Consider the following 20895-nt stretch of genomic DNA (forward strand, 5'->3'; position numbering starts at 1 on the left):
TCGTGGCTCCAAGTCAAAACAAGATAAATCTCATGTATCATTTTACAACTGGGGTGAAAATGATGCTATGTGGGGAAGTTCACATGTCTGCAGTGCAGTATTTCACTATTTGTATGAGTTCTGAACTGTAAACCCACAATTAAAGAAAATCAAGCTGTTTTGTGATGGATGTATAGCACAGAACATAAATTATATCATGTTAGTAATGCTTAGTAAACTCGCTTATATGTTTTCGCTCACTATTAATATAACCTTCCCTGTGTAGGGGTCACAGCTGTTTGCCGGCAGAACGATGTTTTGAGCAGGTGGAGAAAATGTTGCAGAAAAGGGAACAAACCTTTTTGTCGACAGAATGCCACAAAATTTTCATCGATGTTGGCAATGTATTCATTCATGTGGAAGACTGATATTCCTACAAACTTTATTCCATGAACCACAAAAAATCAACAGACGTGAAAAGCATTTAGTAGATCGCAGCAAAGTAACTTGCCGAACAACATATTCTAGCATAAACATGTGCTCTCGACACTATTGAAGAGGGACAAATTCAGGTGAACGCCAAAGCTAGTAAAAGAAGCTTTGGGGCATCCAACAGAGGAGGAGAAGATGAAAGACATTAAGTCACTTTTAAGTAAGTTAGGCATTACCGAGCACCGTCATGCAAATGCCATTCTGGCAAAAAGTGTTGTCATGAAGCGAAACCGATTCCATAACTGAATCTTCTGACGATGAGCTCTGAAACATTGTATTACCATCATGCAAGCAACCCCTAAACTTATTAAACTGCATACATTATTAAGTATTAGCCTTTACTTTATCCTAAAAAATGCCTGAACTCCAATGCATATTACACTGTTACTGTCACTTTTAATGGTAGAGGATTTAGGAGAATCAGTGCCAAAGTCGACAATGTAGTTATAAATGAAATATCTTATAATGGTAAGTCTACTTCAGAATTAATTATCTGAAAATAAAAATCGTCACTCTGATATAAAATATCTTATAATGATAAGTCTACTTCAGAATTAATTATCTGAAAATAAAAATCGTCATTCTGGAGTGGACGTGCATGGAATGAAACTTATGTTAAGTAATTAAAATCGCAGCGCTATAAAGGTTGCATGTTATCATTTCCAGTTACTTCTCCCTAGAAACGTATCTGCATTGCAAGGAAAAAACATATTTCGCAAAAACTGATGAAAACTTGAGCTTCAAATATTTTACTTTCCGACATCTAGTTTTAGTCACAGTCTAACAAAGACTGACAAAGACTGTGGTTTGAGTATAGACCTTCGACCATAGATATTATATTTATGGTCGAAGACATGGAGGTAAGAATTACCTCCATGGTCGAAGGTATAGAAGGACGGTGGACACTTCGCGGTCAAAGACTTACTGTAGTCGAAAGATCGATACAACCGTGACGATCATACGGATTTAGTAATCGAGAATAACTTCGAGTCTTCGACTATAACGATAAAAACACAGAAAAAATTGTGTACTATTCGAAAAAGGCCTTTAAAATGTTATCTACCTTAGTTAAAGAACACCAAGCCAAACAGACTGCTCGAAAGGAAGCGCAGGGTAAATGCATGAACGTCGGAAATCTGTGCTTTATTTTAACGTACTGTAAAAGTTTACAATATAAACTTCGCATCTTGCCGGAAATAGCCACAAGTAATTGTTTATTTTCTTTCACACTAGAACAGAAAAGAAGAGAAGCTGTTGCTGCGGCAACCAATTTGACAGAGGCTTTAGTTGACCACTTAAACGTAGGGTATGTATAAATTTCAAATTGAAATGGACAATAATTTACAGCACCCTCTCAAAAATGTCAGTTTCTTGTATAACACACCACTTAATACGCATTTTAGCGGAACCACACTTTTAGCCTAAAACAAAGTTTAATACTTTTTAGCTAAGTGTTGTTCAGGGATACGTTTCTACACTTCGTTAAGCAGGTTTTGAAGCAGATGCTTCAAAGCTGCTTCAAAGTTTTTGCAGTTTGACTGCTGACACAAATTTGTGAGTACTGGATTAAGTTAAACACTAAGAAACTGCAATTTACAGTCTCTGTTTCATTCCTGGTCCTTTAATAATGCATACTGTTAGTTGTCATAATGATCAGCGCAGAGTTAATCATAATAAGATTGCGAGAGAATTGCTTCATTAAAAAGTAAATATGGAAGAAGTACTTCGTTGTATACATATTATTGTAGATACAAATCAAGGTGGCACAGTGGTTAAGGTACTGAAACACATGTGGAAACAGCTGATTTGAAATCATCATCTTGCTATTTGTATTCAGTTTCTCTGTGGTTTCCACATGTTGACTATGACAGAACTGTTCATTTGAAAAGGGCCTCATGCTTGTTCTATCCTCCTCTGATGACATCTTGATTCATGAGATGTGCAGCACTTATCTTCTTACTTCTGTTACTGTTGATCAGTTTTGTGATACATAATATACTTCATAATGTTGTATAATTATAGACTGTGCATAGTCATATCATAATTAGTGGCACAAGCTGTCACAGTTGAATTACAGAAACAAAAACATTTCAGTAACCATGTATCCACAAATGGAACATAAGATAATTACAAAGATGTGGATACCAGTTGCAGTGGACGTAATACTTGGTAAACATTTTCCTGTTAAGAAATGCAATGGTGATTGAGGAATGTTATTGGATAACACAGTACAATTGCTTTTAATGAAAGGGAATGTCGTGAACGCCCCCTTGGAACAGTGTTATAGTGTCCTATACACGCAGGGCAAAGCACCAACTCATTCAGTTTTTATGAGATGACATATAATGCACTGATACACACAGTGATGCATAGTTCAGGACTGGCCGCTACATTAGTCTTGCAAAATCACCTTATCTGCATCTTACAGATTTTTGTGTATAGAGTCACCTTAAAAGTGTCATGTACATTGCTTCTTTAACATTATTGAAGAACAGGAGTTGAGATTGACAACAATTATGAAATTATCTGAATCACTCAGAATTCAATATTGAAATGAGTACAGTAGGCCTACTGCAGTTAGCTTGGAAGATGACACTTCAAACACTACCTTCTAAGAAGTGCAAGTTCACTGTAATTGTAACATGCAACTGAAACATACAAAAGTAGAACTGTACTTCTTGCTTGTTAAGCAAGATTTTACAATTATTCATAGTGGATTGTCCTAAGCCTTTCAGATAAAATGCATTGAATCTTCATTGATCCATTATGGATTGTGGGACGATGGCTGGCATGAACTTCTTGATGCAATAATTTACCAACAGCCTCATGTATTGTAGAAATTTATTTTATTTTATGAACTTCTATGTGCTACCAGTTTTGGCATTTTACTGATGCCATCTTCAGGCCCCTGTACGATGAGTAGAAGAAATGTACTATTATAAAAAATATTGAACATACGTTAACAATTGACAGGTATCATGTTAACTTACATTAGACACTGGATGATGTACTTAAGATCTGGATAATCATCTCATACGCTATTACGCCTGGCCTTAATGCAACCTGAGAATGATTCAACGTGGTTATATGTGATACCCTCAGTCTTAGGGATGGTATACATTTCATTTTGAGATTTATGTTCAGACATATAAGTGGCCTCCTACATTTTTCTTCTTTTCATTATTCTATCGATTCCACCGGGTATAATTCTGCATAATTGTATAGGACTTATATGTAGGGAGATAGACATTTTTGATATACAGAGATTGAGAATCTTCTTTGTAACCACGTCTATATGAGGCAGTTACTGGCATTGAATTAATCCACTCAGCACAATGTGGAGTTGTCCTACATAAGGGTCCTAATGAAGTATTTACGATGACCAGGTTTTTGATGATTTTATAGTACGACTGCATTGGTTTACTTCGTGAATGCAGTTGCATTTTAAGACAAACTCTTTTATGCTTTTAATCGTTAATATTGCGGCATCTGTTTGTCGTACCACACATAATACGACCTAGACCACACATATGTAACTTATGTATTCTGACATGGTTGTCACATTTTCTTGTATTTTAATATATTTTATTGTCATCTATATTAGTTGATTATTATATTTTTTAAAAATCTTCCACTCTTCCACTGGACATACGACTGTATGCAGTACATTTGATGTGTTGCATGGCCTATTGCAACTGTATGAATAATAGCATATACATATGTTCATATATCATGTTATATTTGAGTAAAACTTTGAAAACTATTAACAACAGTATGACATTGGCAGAAGCATATGTGCACTAACATTACATATTGTTTTAGTGATATACAATATGTCTTTTTGAGCTACTTAAATAGTTAAAATGATACCTGTCAATTGTTAACGTATGTTCAATATTTTTATAATAGTACATTTCTTCTACTCATTGTACAGGGGCCTGAATATGGCATCAGTACAATGCTAAAACTGGTAGCACATGTGTTGTTGTTATTGTGGTCTTCAGTCCTGAGACTGGTTTGATGCAGCTCTCCATGCTACTCTATCCTGTGCAAGCTTCTTCATCTCCCAGTACCTACTGCGACCTACATCCTTCTGAATCTGCTTAGTGTATTCATCTCTTGGTCTCCCTCTACGATTCTTACCCTCCACGCTGCCCTCCAATACTAAATTGGTCATCCCTTGATGCCTCAGAACATGTCCGACCAACCGATTCCCTCTTCTGGTCAAGTTGTGCCACAAACTTCTCTTTTCCCCAATCCTATTCAGTATCTCCTCATTAGTTACGTGATCTACCCATCTAATCTTCAGCATTCTTCTCTAGCACCACATTTCGAAAGCCTTCTATTCTCTTCTTGTCCAAACTATTTATCATCCATGTTTCACTTCCATAAATGGCTACACTCCATACAAATACGCTCAGAAAAGACTTCCTGACACTTAAATCTATACTCGATGTTAACAAATTTCTCTTCTTCAGAAACGCTTTCCTTGTCATTGCCAGTCTATATTTTATATCCTCTCTACTTCGACCATCATCAGTTATTTTGCTCCCCAAATAGCAAAACTCCTTTACTACTTTAAGTGTCTCATTTCCTAATCTAATTTCCTCAGCATCATCTGACTTAATTCTACTACATTCCATTATCCTTGTTTTGCTTTTGTTGATGTTCGTCTTATATACTCCTCTCAAGACACTATCCATTCCATTCAACTGCTCTTCCACAGTCCTTTGCCGTCTCTGACAGAATTACAATGTCATCGGCAAACCTCAAAGTTTTTATTTCTTCTCCATGGATTTTAATACCTACTCCAAATTTTTCTTTTGTTTCCTTTACTGCTTGCTCAATATACAGATTGAATAACATCGGGGAGAGGCTACAACCCTGTCTCACTCCCTTGCCAACCACTGCTTCCCTTTCGTGTCCCTCGACTCTTATAACTGCCATCTGGTTTCTGTACAAATTGTAAATAGCCTTTCGCTCCCTGTATTTTACCCCTGCCACCTTTAGAATTTTAAAGAGAGTATTCCAGTCGACATTGCCAAAAAATTTCTCTAAGTCTAAAAATGCTAGAAACGCAGGTTAACCTTTCCTTAATCTTTCTTCTAAGATAAGTCGTAAGGTAAGTATTGCCTCATGTGTTCCAGTATTTTTACAGAATCCAAACTGATCTTCCCCAAGGTTGGCTTCTACTAGTTTTTCCATTCGTCTGTAAAGAATTCTTGTTAGTATTTTGCAGCTGTGACTTATTAAACTGATAATTCGGTAATTTTCACATCTGTCAATGCCTGCTTTCTTTGGGATTGGAATTATTATATTCTTCTTGAAGTCTGAGGGTATTTTGCCTGTTTCATACATCTTGCTCTCCAGATGGTAGAGTTTTGTCAGGACTGGCTCTCCCAATTCCGTCAGTAGTTCCAATGGAATGTTGTGTACTCCGGGGGCCTTGTTTCGACTCAGGTCTTTCAGTGCTCTGTCAAACTCTTCACGCAGTATCGTATCTCCCATTTCATCTTCATCTACATCCTCTTCCATTTCCATAATATAGTCCTCAAGTACATTGCCCTTTTATATAGACCCTCTATATACTCCTTCCACCTTTCTGCTTTTCCTTCTTTGCTTAGAACTGGGTTTCCATCTGAGCTCTTGATGTTCATACAAGTGGTTCTCTTCTCTCCAAAGGTCTCTTTAATTTTCCTGTAGGCAGTATCTATCTTATGCCTAGTGAGATAAGCCTCTACATCCTTACATTTGTCCTCTAGCCATGCCTGCTTAGCCATTTTGCACTTCCTCTCGATCTCATTTTTGAAACATTTATATTCCTTTTTGCCTGCTTCATTTATTGCATTTTTATATTTTCTCCTTTCATCAATTAAATTCAGTATTTCTTCTGTTACCCAAGGATTTCTACTAGCCCTCGTCTTTTTACCTACTTGATCCTCTGCTGCCTTCACTACTTCATCCCACAAAGCTACCCATTCTTCTTCTACTGTATTTCTTTCCCCCATTCCTGTCAATTGTTCCCTTATGCTCTCCCTGTAACTCTGTACAACCTCTGGTTCTTTCAGTTTATCCAGGTCCCATCTCCTTAAATTCCCACCTTTTTGCAGTTTCTTCAGTTTTAATCTACAGGTCATAACCAATAGATTGTGGTCAGAGTCCACATCTGCCCTGGAAATGCCTTACAATTTAAAACCTGGTTCTTAAATCTCTGTCTTACCATTATATAATCTATCTGATACCTTTTAGTATCTCCAGGGTTCTTCCATGTATACAACCTTCTTTCATGATTCTTAAACCAAGTGTTAGCTATCATTAAGTTGTGCTCTGTGCAAAATTCTACCAGGCGGCTTCCTCATTCATTTCTTAGCCCCAATCCATATCCACCTACTACGTTTCATTCTCTCCCTTTTCCTACACTCGAGTTCCAGTCACACATGACTATTAAATTTTCATCTCCCTTCACTATCTGGATAATTTCTTTTATTTCATCATACATTTCTTCAATTTCTTCATCATCTGCAGAGCTAGTTGGCATGTAAACTTGTACTACTGTAGTAGGTGTGGGTTTCGTATCTATCTTGGCCACAATAATGCGTTCACTATGTTGTTTGTAGTAGCTTACCCGCATTTTTATTTTCCTGTTCATTATTAAACCTACTCCTGCATTACCCCTATTTGATTTAGTGTTTATAACCCTGTAGTCACCTGACCCAAAGTCTTGTTCCTCCTGCCACTGAACTTCACTAATTCCCACTATATCTAACTTTAACCTATCCATTTCCCTTTTTAAATTTTCTAACCTACCTGCCCAATTAAGGGATCTGACATTCCACACTCCGATCTGCTGAACGCCAGTTTTCTTTCTCCTAATAACGACATCCTCTCGAGTAGTCCCCGCCCGCTGATCCGAATGGGGGACTATTTTACCTCCGGAATATTTTACCCAAGAGGACGCCATCATCATTTAATCATACAGTTAAGCTGTATGCCCTCGGGAAAAATTACGGCTGTAGTTTCCCCTTGCTTTCAGCCGTTCGCAGTACTAGCACAGCAAGGCCGTTTTGGTTATTGTTACAAGGCCAGATCAGTCAATCATCCAGACTGTTGCCCTTGCAACTACTGAAAAGGCTGCTGCCCCTCTTCAGGAACCACACGTTTGTCTGGCCTCTCAACAGATAGCCCTCCATTGTGGTTGTACCTACGGTACGGCTATCTGTATCGCTGAGGCATGCCAGCCTCCCCACAAACGGCAAGGTCCATGGTTCATGGGGGGGGGGGGGGGGGGGGGGTAGCACATAGAAGTTCATAAAATAAAATAAATTTCTACAATACATACGGCTGTTGGTAAATTATTGCATCAAGGGAAAAAAATGTGTTTAGTTCAAAACGCGCTGTGCTACAAATTAACATTATTATCACTTAGCTGAATGTTTTCTTTAATATATTTTTCATTGTTTAAAGTTGTCAGCCACAAATTAAAAAAAAAACTCTATTTTTGAACCGTAGTTTTCCAAAGAAAGATTAATTTCTCAGCTTCAATATTGTTTCTGCTATTACACTGTGTAGTATAGTTGCTTTTTACTGAGTTTCAATGGTGAGCAGCTTACAGTTTAAAAAAATACACTATTTTAAAAAATGAATTTTTAAAATTTTTCCTTTTTTGTAGTCTGCAGTATCTTTGTTGGGGGACCAGATAAATATCTGAAAATTTCACAGTTAATAGACTTTTGCGATATCAAACTTCAGTATGAATTTCAACTTTGAGATTCAGTTCTTACCTTTCAGTTCTTACCTTTAACTTGAACTTCCAAAAAGTTAAATTATTTCATGTTCTGGTACACTTTGGTTAAAAACTATTAAAGACAGCGAGCTGAAATTTTGTACACTGTCTTATAACATGTTGAACTGAACAGCAGGCTTCTCTTGTGACATAACTTTATTGTGACATAACTTTAAAAATAAAATGCTTTTTTTGTAGAAAAACTGTAAATTCATTTCCAGATTTTTTTAATAATCATACTTACATTTTTTTGTACCTCAATTTACGACAGTACCATCTTTTCAATAGTCTGCTTTAAAGATGATAGAGTGAGGGATACACAGGAAAAAATAATCCTTCTGCTTTGTTTGTATTTTGCGTAATATGTACCTATGGTGTACATAAATAATCAGCACAATTTATTTCACTTGCAACAAAAAAAAATACAATTAAAAAAAGTTAGAGCTAAAGCTGTGGTTCATATATAAGAGGGTCAATCCATACAAAGTGGTCCAAGAAAAAAATAATTGGTTGCTTGATCAGAGTGTGTTGAACTAAATGTATTTTATCTGAAAGGCGTAGGACAATCCACTACTGAATAATTGTAAAAAACGTAGAATCTTGCAAATACGAAAAAACGCATGTGGCCCGGAATAAATATGGCCACCATTTCAAAATAATAAACAATAAATTTAAAAAAAATATATTTTTGTGGTTACTAATCATTGGGGAATTCACCAAGCAAAAATAAAATTTTTCTGAGATGGTCAAGCAACCAATTTAATGTTAAGCACAAGAGAACAAATGTTAGCTGTAATCCACAGACAGTGTGTACAAAAAATGTTTAGGAAAATCTGTAGCTATTCAGCCTTTTCCACTCCTTGTTCTCACTTCTGTTGTGTCAGGGAAGTGATCAGAGGTATTTGTTGGGTCATTGCGTAACTTCAAGTTATTGTTGAATAATAACTGTTACTTTCCTGTTAAAGGTTTCTGCAGTTACTTTTAGATTCCCTTAGAAGGAATACCTCAAGATAAGTGTATCAGGATTGTGCGCACATTGTTAGAGAGCAAAATACACTATCGTTTGTGGAAATTGCAACACCAAGAAGGAAACGCATGAATTCAATTAATTCAACACCACAGGTTAGGTACATGAAAAGTAACAAATTATTACCTTTTCAGATCTGTATATGTCCCTTGAGCCCTACTATTCAGTATGTCATGTTGGCACTATGTGCTGTAATTAGAGCTGCTATTTGCCGTCACATTGAATCAGTAAGGTTCTGAATATGTTCCTGAGGGATTTCCCTCGATGCAATTTGTGTCAGAGCCCACAAATCTGTGACACCAGTTACTGGAGGACTGTGTGCCGACAACCATACCCCCGAAACGTTCGATGGGCGACATGTCTGGCGAATGTGCTGGCCAGGAATGCTATGGTACCCGTCGCTCTTTGAAGAAGGCCTGTACGTTCCTGGCAATATTTGGCCGGGCATTGTCCTGCTGAAATGTGACCTATGGAGATGCCTGAAGCGGGGAGTATGTCAGGATCCACGACCTCGATTAGGTACAGGTTGCTGTTCAGAGTGCCCTCAATATGTACACGAGGTGAGATCTGTTGTTGTAACCGATGGCACCCCAAACCTTCACACCTGGTGCGTGTCCACTATGCTGCTCCTCAATGCAGCCCTCCAGGTTGCACTCATCACAGTACCTCTGGACACATACACGGGCATCACTGTAGGACATGTTGAAGTGGGACTCATCTGAAAAGATTACACGTTGCCACTCAGCACCACAGTGATGGTGTTCACGTGCCCATTGCAGTTGGAGGAGGTTGTGGTTTTCTGGACAAAAAGAAGCCAAGGTAATGACATGCATGCGTCCATTCCAAACTGCAGCAGACGGTGGCAAACCATGGATGCAGAAAAGTTCATACCTGTTGCAGTGCTCCAGTGACAAGCCAACACTGTGGATGACGCTGTATGGTGCGTAATGGCCATGCGGACAAGATGACAGTCATCCTGTGCTGTGGTCACGTTTTGTTGTCCAGTTTCCGCTCGTCGCTGCATACGACCTTCCTCTATCCCCTGCTTCCACACACGCATCACTGTCGTAGCAGTGTGCCCTGTGTGAGCCGAAATGTCACGGTACGATCCACTCGCATGCCAATACTGCTCCCATTGACGTCGACAAGGCTTACTGGCACTCTGTATTGTTTCGACCTTGTGTGACAGCTCTGCACCAACTAGACTAGGCACAAGACCAACCCTGTTGGACCATCTTGAGAGGGCTGTGCTCGGCACACGTGTACCCCATCTTGCTGCAAAATGTATCACGTATTGCTTGCACACCCGTTGCCACTTCCACCAAGTGTTGCGCCATTCGGGTAATTCCTTCTCAGCATTGCACTTTACACAAACAGCAGTGTAGCTTATAGCTTCATGTTGGTTACATATCATGTACATATGAAGTCGAACCTTTGCATTCTTCACTACAAAGTTATATGCTAATTCCATTTTCTTCAATCTTCCTTTACTTGTGATATTGTCTAGTCCATTTTATTATATCTGCTATTGTAAATAGTTAAATTTATCACCTCTTTTGATGTTCCATTTTGTCATACAATATTTGTAATCTGGTTTAGCTGCAATTTTGGGAAGTATTTTTGTCATTATCTTTGCACCTGTTTTGTCCTTGGAGATTACTGCAATATCATCAGCAAAAGTGACACATTTCACCCCAGATCTTCAGCTTCCTTGACACAGATGGATTCCTTAGATATTTTTCTCTTGCAGTTCTTTATTCTACTGTCTTACGATTTTGTTGATTTCCTTAGATGTTTTTCTCTTGTATCTCTTCATTCCACTGTCTCTTGATCTTTAATAAGACCAAATTGAAGCAAATCGGCGAGAGCCCATCACCCTGCCACACAACTGTCTTAATTCCGAGGGTTTCAAAAACTTCTAGGAATTTAACTTTCAAAGTTATCTCTCTGTGTGTCTGTTCAACTAATTGTCTGCTGGTTTAGTTGATACCTGCTTCCTTCAGTATTAGGAATACTGTGTGCCCGACTACATTATCATAAGGCATTTATTAAGTAAATGAATAAGACTACTGTGTTAAGGTTCCACATAGTTTTGATTCTGAGGATTGTTTCCAAGTTAAAAATTTGTTCCGAACCCAATCTATTTTTCTGAACCCTGCTTGGTGCTCATCAATTGTGGGGTCTGCTTGGTCTTTTCTCTTATTCAGTGGAGTTTTGGATATAATTTTGCAGGTGACTGGAAGTAAAGATTTGCCTTGACAATTATTGGTGTCTGTTCTGTCACCCTTCTTATGTAGCAGTTGGATTACGGCTTGTTTTTTGTCATCGGGTATTCTTCCTTTCCCCCAGAAATCTTTAATAACCTCATAAATATTTTCATCTTCTTTCTTCCCTCCTAATTTCCCCATCTCAGCTGATATCCCATTGTCACATGGTGTTCTGTTGTTTTTCAGCTGGACAATGTATTTTAAGTCTGATGCAGTGACAGTGTTTCTGAAGGTGGGTTTTCCATTTGAGGCTATTTGGAAATTAGTCATTGTGTTGGTTCTCATAATTTATAAGATTTTTGAAGTATTTTGTTAGTGACTTACAGTTGTATTTGTTGTTGGAATCAGTTTGCCTGTTGAATTGTTGCAGTGTGGGCTCACTCGCTAGCTTGTACCCTGATATTTCTTCTTTGAAGACTTTGTATAAGTCTGTAGCATTGCTCTGTCTGTTACCTATAGTCATTTTTGTTATATTTTAGCTCCTCTGTTTGAATATTATTTTATGTCTGTCTTCTGATCTCAGTGAATGTGTGTCAGTCTCTCTCCTTTTAGCAGCTGTTAGTCTATGTGCTGCCACTTTATCACATATCTTATTCCACCATCTTGTTTCTTTGTTGTTGTTGTTCTTTCACTGTTTCCACTGTGGCATATCTGCTCTCATCCCAATTTCCCATTTCCTTTGTGTGAAGCTTTTTAATGAAATCATTCCTTTGAGAGAAAAGTTTTGCAAGTCTGTGGACTTTTTTTAATTTTGGTTTTTTTTTTTAGGTTGAAAGCTGTTTTTGATTTCTGTCAAAAAGCAGTTCAAATCTATACGTAGTTCTCTTCTGACCAATAAATCCATAACTTTTGTATTTATTTGTTTGATTAATGCCACGTTATGCAATTGATATGAGCCTGAAGGTGTATTAGGATAAGACAAGGTCTTCTTCCTCCATGGTAATTTTCTGAAAGAGATTGGCATTAGTTTTAAATCAAACTGTCTACAGAAGTTGATGATCCATTGCTATTAGGAAAAATTCCACTAATGCCTTGTATTTTTCTTCTCTGCCAATCCATGTATTGAAGTCCCCAAGAAGTACTTTTATGTTGTGCTGTGATATTTTTTGATGGCCCACTTTCTAGCTTTTCCCAAAACTATTCGACCTTTACTGGATTTTTTTCCTATTGTCATTGTTGGTAGGTGCATGTGCATTTATGACCATAGAGCTCTTGTTTGCTGATCAGAATGAGAGAATTGATATTTACTCTGATAGGGACGCAAAATTTGTTATGGATTCTGTTAGATTCTATTCCAAGCACAACTGACTTTCTGTTTATTCTTTATGGCCAGTTTATGTTCATTGTGCCTAGCAGATGTTTTTTTCTTAGATCTTATGTGAGATGTTCTAGGAAGCTCCAACTCTTTCTTACATGATGTTCTATGTTCTCCAGAATTTGATGGCCTAGTTGCATCACTGTTTCCAGCACTGGAGTACTTTAGCATTCAGTGTTTATAATCATGTCTTCGTTGAAAGTAAATTAGGAATGGGTGTTAACCCCTTTGTGGGATGTTACATCTGTAGTCAAATTGCCAGATGGGTCTTAACAGGCCACCAAGTATGAGTACTGATGCCTTTTGTAGCCAAACACTTTGGTAACAGTTGCTATTGATTTTTGCAGCCACCATCTCAGCATGTAGACAGATGCTAATGATGTAGTCACTTGTTGGAAGTCAGATACGATATGAATTTTTGTTCTGCTTGGTGCTTTGCCTCTTCTGCTGTATCTTCTGTAATGAGGTTCATCCTTTCCACCTTTACTACCCTTGTGGTAGTGACCAGCTCTTAGAAGTAGACTGTTTTGCTTTGATCATTCAGATCATTGACTGCTGAACCCCCCTCCCCTCCCTCCTCCCCAACATGTAAAAGCTTAGTCTTTGTGGGGGAGTCATCTTTATAATATTTCTCATGGTCAGTACTTTCAGTGATGATGTACAAACCCACCAAGACTTGATACATGGAGTGGGGGGGGGGAGTGATGGCATATGTAAATCATTAATGGTTATGAAATATAAAGAAATAGATAGCAATTTTTATGTGTGTTAAAGTCACAATTGTTATGTGAATTTCGCAAGACTAACCTTCCTTAATTGATTAAATACTTTTTAATATTTCTTTCACTCTTTCTTCTACCACTAACAAAACATATATTACACCTAATTGTTGCATGCAGGGACCTATTCATGAATTTTTTTGTTAATGTCCAAAACTAACAAAAAATGAAACACAAAATTAAATCGACAACCATAAGCACCACACAGCACTAATAGTTCCAAACCAGAAAATGAATGTATTTCCCATAACTACCAACATCAAAATAACTTACCTACAGATTGTCGTGAACCCTTTCAATATTTGTCTCACAAACAGCACTCAAGAAGTCCAGCGAATCATTAACAGTACTCCAAAAAACATCCCACACTAGTGTGTGCCACCCCATACCCCAACATGCCCTCTGCAAACACAGTCCATTTGAAATACACTGCAACAGCATGAAGCACCGTGAGACAGTTACATCGCAGATCAAAGCAAAAGGACGGTACTTGAAACTATAGTTGATTCTGTCCAAAAAATGTATTGTGTTGTTATATGTTGTATTTGACTCTCAACATTTTACCTGTTCCTGCTTCAGGTTTTTACCTTTCATAACAGAATCTACTAAACTGTGTTGACAATGTATAATCTGAAAGGAAAAAACTCTCTCCTCCCACCTGTTACCTCTACACTTTTTACCAGTTTATATCTGTCTGGTTGAAAGCACATCATATCAGCATTTAGAAGGATCCATATATATATATATACTCTGCCTTGTTTTAGGATTCATATTCATTTCGAAGCAAATATCACAAGATATCTATAAATAAAACTGAAATGTAACTGCTCTGTGATTTCCTTTTACAAGCTTTCAAACCTCTGGCACAACATGAAAATTGAGTCAGCATTGGAATCTGACCAGAAGCCTATATTTTGGAATCTGACCAGAAGCCTATATTTATTGGAATAAACTAAAAAGACCAAAATGTTTCCTCTACAACCACCACATCTTGAATTTAGGTAATTGTGGTTCTTCAAATCATAGCTCCCATTTAAGTGTTGGAAGGCAAATGGACACGCATGATAGCTGTTTCATTTTCAAGAGAACCTAGAAAGATCCAAAGGTAAAGAGCTGCCATAATCCTGGTGTCATTCAGGACTATTAAGATATTTAAGCGTCTTGTCTCATTTTTTTAAAAAAAAAATTGTTTTGAGAACTGGATAATTTCATCCTATAGTGCCTGCATCAGTTTGGTTCTACATTTCATTATACGTGAATTCATTGACAACTGAGTACTGTGAGTTGTGTGTTTTGATAAAATAAGTCATACAATACTCATGTTACCAAAATAATGGAAATGAGTTGGACGTAAACAGCAGAATTTTGGTATACAGTAGAAAAAACTTAGGAATGTGGCTTAACAGATGATTGATTTTCATGTTTCAGTGTTGCTCAAGCATATCTAAATCAGAAGCGTTTGGATGCTGAAGCAAAGCAGCTTCATCACAGTGCCACTAATTTTGCTAAACAAACACAACAGTGGGTGAGCCTAGTAGAGAGCTTTAGTAGTGCTCTGAAGGAAATAGGAGATGCAGAAAATTGGGCAAAAAGCATTGAAACTGACATGAGAACCATTACAAGTGCTTTGGAATATACATATAAAGGTTGGTTTTATGATTATTTTATTTTGAGTGTTTGTCCTAATCACTCAACTTTCATGTGAAATGCAAATAATAGGAACTGAGCAATAGATACACACAAACACAAGATGTTGCACAAAATGCAAAAATATTTCCACACAAGGATTCAGTTGAAAAATAAAAGCTTTATTCAGTACGGACTTGTGCAAAATAAAGCATTTATTGAAATGTGAACTGTTTTTGTGCAAATGTTATTTTCATTCTGTTTATTAATTTGTGGTGCCCAACTAGAAAATAATCCGAAAGCTGGACATTGCAGCTCGGCTTTCAGACTTGCATTGTTTTTCAGATCACATAGCTACATTGTTTTAACCCAAGTGAGTGCAGGGAATACAAGGGAGGGTAATGGAGAGGGACAGAATAGAGTACTGCTGAGAAGACATTGTGGTTTAGAGTCTGCGCACCTATAAATCTGACCAAAGTGGCGAGCAGAAAAATGTAGTAGAGATGATTTGGGGGGGGGGGGGGGGGGGAGGAGGCAGCACAAAAAATGGGGTGACAGCAGAATTTTATGTAGTTGTAAGACAAGGATTAGTGCTAGAAAAACAGTGAGTGTGAAGGATGTGATGAAGAAACAGTTCCTACCTGTGCTACTCAGGCAGCATGCTCTGCGTCTGGGCCCTCAAACTTACTTTTTTTAATGCAGATGTATGTAGTTGATCATGACTACATAGAAACCAATTCAGTTAAACTAAGGTGCAGATACTTTTGCATGTGTACAGACACAGTTCTGTCTACTTAGGCTGAAAACTGCTTCCTCATGATGAGTGATCTCTGGAAGCCCTCAGCTGCAAATAGAAACTATGAGTATCTCTTGGGATATGTTTTTTAATGTACATTCTGCTTTATTCATGTCCATGGATAATTTTTTCACACTCCATATATCACCTCTTCATGTCGTGGATATGCTTTTACATCCCAGTCTGATCTTTCTTCTTATCGGAAATGATATATGTAATCAATCTTCAACCAACCTGGACAACAAGTAAACAGTTTTCTGTTTAAGTGACTAAGTTATAGCAACACCCATCATGCAGAGTTTCGATATTTCTAACTTTTTTTGGCATTTGTTTCTCCTTATTTTGTTGTATATTTCATCACTGATTCTTGTTTTTTAGCAGAAAACAGATGTGTATAAAACAAAACTATATTCAACACAAGGTGTTGTCTAGGAAAATGACAGCAAATGGGAGATTATTTTTGGGGAATTAGTGAACATAGTCACTATTTTCAATTTTGTTACTACTAAATGGAAGGAAATTGCATCATGTAATATGCAGATGTAATTATTTTTATTTTTACAGTCAATTTTGGTCAGTCTGATCATCCAACAATCATAACAGTTATACGTGACTGTGCATTCCACAATTGTAGTAATTAATCAAAATCTTAAAATGCTCCATTTTGGTGTAACTTGTGACATAACTAATCATGTTCTCCTTTGCTACAGTGGACACTAACAACATGCCTAAAACAACTCTAGTCAGGGTTGACTTCAAGATTTTGATTAATTATTGTAATTTTGGAATGCATAGTAACATCTTCACATTGTGACAGAAATCAATTGTCAAAATAGAAGTAAGTGCAATTGTGTATTGCATGATGTAGTTCCTAAGCTGTATTAAAGCTTTTCAACATCATCTACTACACATATTTTAGAACAGCTTAATTGGGAAAAAATAAGTAATTTTAATGAGCAGTTGGTATTAACAGTACAAATGCAGTTCTTAATAAAAACCATATATGTACATTATTATCTGAAGTTTGACCAAAATATGATAAATGAACTTAGTTCACATCATCATGTTATATTCCAAAGCCCATTATTTACTTCTGGTACCCATTAGTATGAACTGAAAGCTCTGTATTTGATAAGAATCAATAAATTAATGCTTTTGCTCTCAGCTTGGTGAAAGCTTTTCACTTTGATATCACTTCAGCACATTACAGTTAATCTCAATGCTTATTTTCTGAGACAATTTCTTCATTTGATCAATAGGTGACATAAAATACCATTCCAGACTTTCCCACAGCAGACTAAAATTTTACATGCCCACCATGTATCAAATCAGTATTGTCTGCTGTAGTAGCCAACAAATCTAACAAATGACAATGAAGCATGCTCAGGATTTATAGCAGATCTTCCATGTTGGCACCAGTCAAAAGATCAGGCTTATTGAAGTGACAGATTTTTTCTTCGTGCATTGCGTGGGGCTACCAATCCCCTGACAATATATATATATATATATATATATATATATATATATATATATATATATATATATATATATATATATATATATATATATATATATATGAAGCCCAAACCTCTGTTTATGAATCAAGCTATTGCTCCACAAGGCAACTAGTCAAAACGTCTTTTGATCCCCAGAATCATAACGGTAGAAACATATTTATTGTCTCAGGAGCAACAGAAGCTACACATTATGAGATAAACATGGATTTCTTGAGCTTTCCAAAAATATACCTGAAAGTAAGTATGTCCAACAATTTTGCCACATAACTGATAAAAGTAAATTCTCTGGTTTCCTAGCCATAATGTTAATAATAATTGATTTTTTTTCTCCTGTAGCTGATCACTTCCTGTTGTTGTATAGGAACATAATGTTAAAATAACTGATTTTTTCTCATGTACCTGATTACTTCCTGTTGTTGTATAGGAAATAATATTTTTCATGATAGTTTCATACAATTAATCACTTGCTCCTCTGTTTCAGTCTCCCAGGAGTCCTCATAGAAGACGGAAGTATTCCACTACATTAAAAATTGTAAATAATTTGTCTATGTGTAATAGTTTATGTCATTACATATTACATGTATACTAATAAAAACTGCGTTGTAAATATATGAGATTTGCTGAAGTGCTACTGGAGATACACCTCATTTTAAAAAATACACATTCCATAATTTTTGTTCTGTTTAAAAAAGCAGTCTGCAAAATTAGCTCAAATTAATCAATTTCTTTGCTATACCAAAAACACAGTTTTCAATTTCTTGTATCATCCTGACTTGCTTTTTTTTTTTTTTATGCCCTGGCTGTCTGTTGTGGACTTAAGTCCAATAAACTGATATGCAAACATGACAGATCTACTTTTCTAAGTGCAACATAATCTGAAAGCATCTCCTGTACATCTTGCATTTATTTGGCATAAATAAATAACAACATGCTTTATTATAAGTAATCTTCCATTATGTTAAAATTTGTAGAATCAGGGAAAAAACACAATGTTAAATGCTTACTATACTGTCAGTAAATCAAGGCTTACCTTACTACTCTATGCAGCTGTGCATCATTCAAAATAAAACAGTTAAAATATTTTATGGGCATCTGCATGTTGTAGTCCAGTAAGAAAAGGCTGGGCCTTTCATTTTGCTTGGCTGGGGAAGTTCAGAGATGTGCTTCAAAAATTTGCTTATTTTCAAATGTTGATCCTTATGCAACCTTTCTACTCAAAAAAGGCAGAAACAAAAATCTTGTAAAATGACTAGTTCATCATTGTTTGAACTGTAACTCAACTGTTGTTATTGGGTCTTTTTGCTACCATAGTAGATATTAATTGCTAAAGAAGAAGCTAATGTAAGGAAATAACATTTAACATGAACTGAGACAAGAAGGCAAAAAATGAAACTGTTATACCCTAGCAAATTTTTCTATACATGCTCCTGTTTGTGTGATTGTATAATGCGTAATTTTAATTTTTGGATCTCTTCTGACATTAAAAATGTTGTTACGGAAATGAATCCAGAACTAGAATATATTTCGAGGCTTTTGCAAAATGTCTTGTTCACTATTAAACCACACCCTATTCCAAATATTCTCCTCTCCACTCTATTTTTATATTATGCTCACAGTTTCTTCAGAACGGACCTCATGGAAGACACACTCCCAGGATTGTGAAATATGTGGGTATTAAAAAAAGTAGGTAAAATTGGGTTTTATTGTTTTTTATTACTAATTAAATAATTCAAATATAATAGAGGGAAACATTCCATGTGGAAAAATATATCTAAAAACAAAGATGATGTAACTTACCAAACGAAAGTGTTGGTATGTTGATAGACACACAAATTAACACAAACACACATACAAAATTCAAGCTTTCGCAACCCATGGTTGCTTCATCAGGAAAGAGGGAAAGACCAAAGGATGTGGGTTTTTGGAAGAGGGTAAGGAGTCATTCCAATTCCGGGAGCGGAAAGACTTACCTTAGGGGGGGGGGGGAAAAGGACAGGTATACGGTCGCCGCCCCCCCCCCCCCCCACCACCACCACCACCACCACCACCACCACCACCACCACCACACACACACACACACCTCTTTGACGAGAGCTGTTTGGTTGAATCTGGGAGTAGGGCTGAAGGTGAGGCTTTTGGATAGGACCTAGGTTTCGGATTGGGAGAGAGGTTTGGAGGAAAGGATAACTACTGAATTAGGGTGTTGTGGTTCCAGATTGTGTAGATTAGAATTTTGAGGTTTTGGGGGGAGTGGAGCTGGAAGTGGGAGATTGAGTAGATGGGAGAGACTGGGTCTGTGTGCAATGAGAGGAGGTTGAGGTTTGCTGGAAAGGTTGTGGACGGTGAGTGAGTTGCCATTCCGGAGGTGGGAAACCAGGAGATTGAATAGTTTTTTGAGGTGAAGGGTGGCATGCTGTTCTAATTTGCGGTTGGCCTGTAGGAGGATGGTCTGAACAGCTGGTGTGGATGTGGGAGAGGAAAGATTAAGGACTTTTATTAAGGATAGGAGTTGTCAGGTGTGTTCATTGGCTGAGTTGATGTGTAGGTGAAGGATTAGGTGGATGAGGGCTATGGATTGTTCAGTTTGGAACTGGTATAGGGACTGATGGAAAGAAGGGTTACAGCCAGAGATGGGAACTTTAAGTGTGAGGCCTTTGGGGGTAATGCCAAATGTTAGACAAGCCTCAGTAAATAAAATATGGGAGTGTAATCCGGCTATGGATGGATATGTGTGTGTGTGTGTGTGTGTGTGTGTGTGTGTGTGTGTGTGTGTGTGTGTGTGTGTGTGTGTGCACGCGCGCGAGTGTATACCTGTCCTTTTTTCCCCCTAAGGTAAGTCTTTCTGCTCCCGGGATTGGAATGACTCCTTACCCTCTTCCAAAAACCCACATTCTTTCGTCTTTCCCTCTCCTTCCCTCTTTCCTGATGAAGCAATCGTGGGTTGCGAAAGCTTGAATTTTGTGTGTGTGTTTGTGTTTATTTGTGTGTCTAACAACATACCAACACTTTCGTTTAGTAAGTTACATCATCTTTGTTTTTAGATATAATGAAATAATTCAATTTAAATTACTATGATTAATTTATTCAAGACACTAATCCTTTCTTATAACTATTTTATTAGTGCCTCTTTTCTTGCCCTGCCAGTACTGTATCCATTAAGAGACTCTTCTCCACCTGCAGGCTTGTTTGGTCAAAGTAAGATGTAATTTAGGAGAGACCTGAGAAATTAGTGAAGATCTATGAGGTGTGATCAAAAAGTAATGGGATTTTGTTATTTTCAAAGGCATTATGCATCTGACTTTAAATTTACTTAT

At 37.1% G+C, this 20895-nt stretch overlaps 1 protein-coding gene across 1 annotated transcript; it reads left to right on the top strand.

The window, feature by feature from the left end:
* The first annotated feature begins 1338 nt into the window (after positions 1–1338).
* Positions 1339–19122, top strand: LOC126355254 (biogenesis of lysosome-related organelles complex 1 subunit 1). Its single transcript, XM_050005537.1, has 4 exons — positions 1339–1584; positions 1705–1777; positions 15071–15288; positions 18063–19122. Exons 1-4 carry the CDS (start codon positions 1524–1526, stop codon positions 18080–18082), a joined length of 372 nt encoding a protein of 123 aa, XP_049861494.1. The 5' UTR covers positions 1339–1523; the 3' UTR covers positions 18083–19122.
* Positions 19123–20895: the final 1773 nt, after the last annotated feature.

This window comes from Schistocerca gregaria, chromosome 3 (assembly GCF_023897955.1).
Source record: "Schistocerca gregaria isolate iqSchGreg1 chromosome 3, iqSchGreg1.2, whole genome shotgun sequence".
Taxonomy (NCBI): domain Eukaryota; kingdom Metazoa; phylum Arthropoda; class Insecta; order Orthoptera; family Acrididae; genus Schistocerca; species Schistocerca gregaria.

Coding starts and splice junctions, on each gene's coding strand:
- LOC126355254 (XM_050005537.1), top strand. CDS start 1,524: ATGTTATCTACCTTAGTTAAAGAACACCAAGCCAAACAGACTGCTCGA. Junction 1,585..1,704: donor TGCTCGAAAGGAAGCGCAGG/GTAAATGCATGA, acceptor CTTTCACACTAG/AACAGAAAAGAAGAGAAGCT. Junction 15,289..18,062: donor TTTGGAATATACATATAAAG/GTTGGTTTTATG, acceptor CCTCTGTTTCAG/TCTCCCAGGAGTCCTCATAG.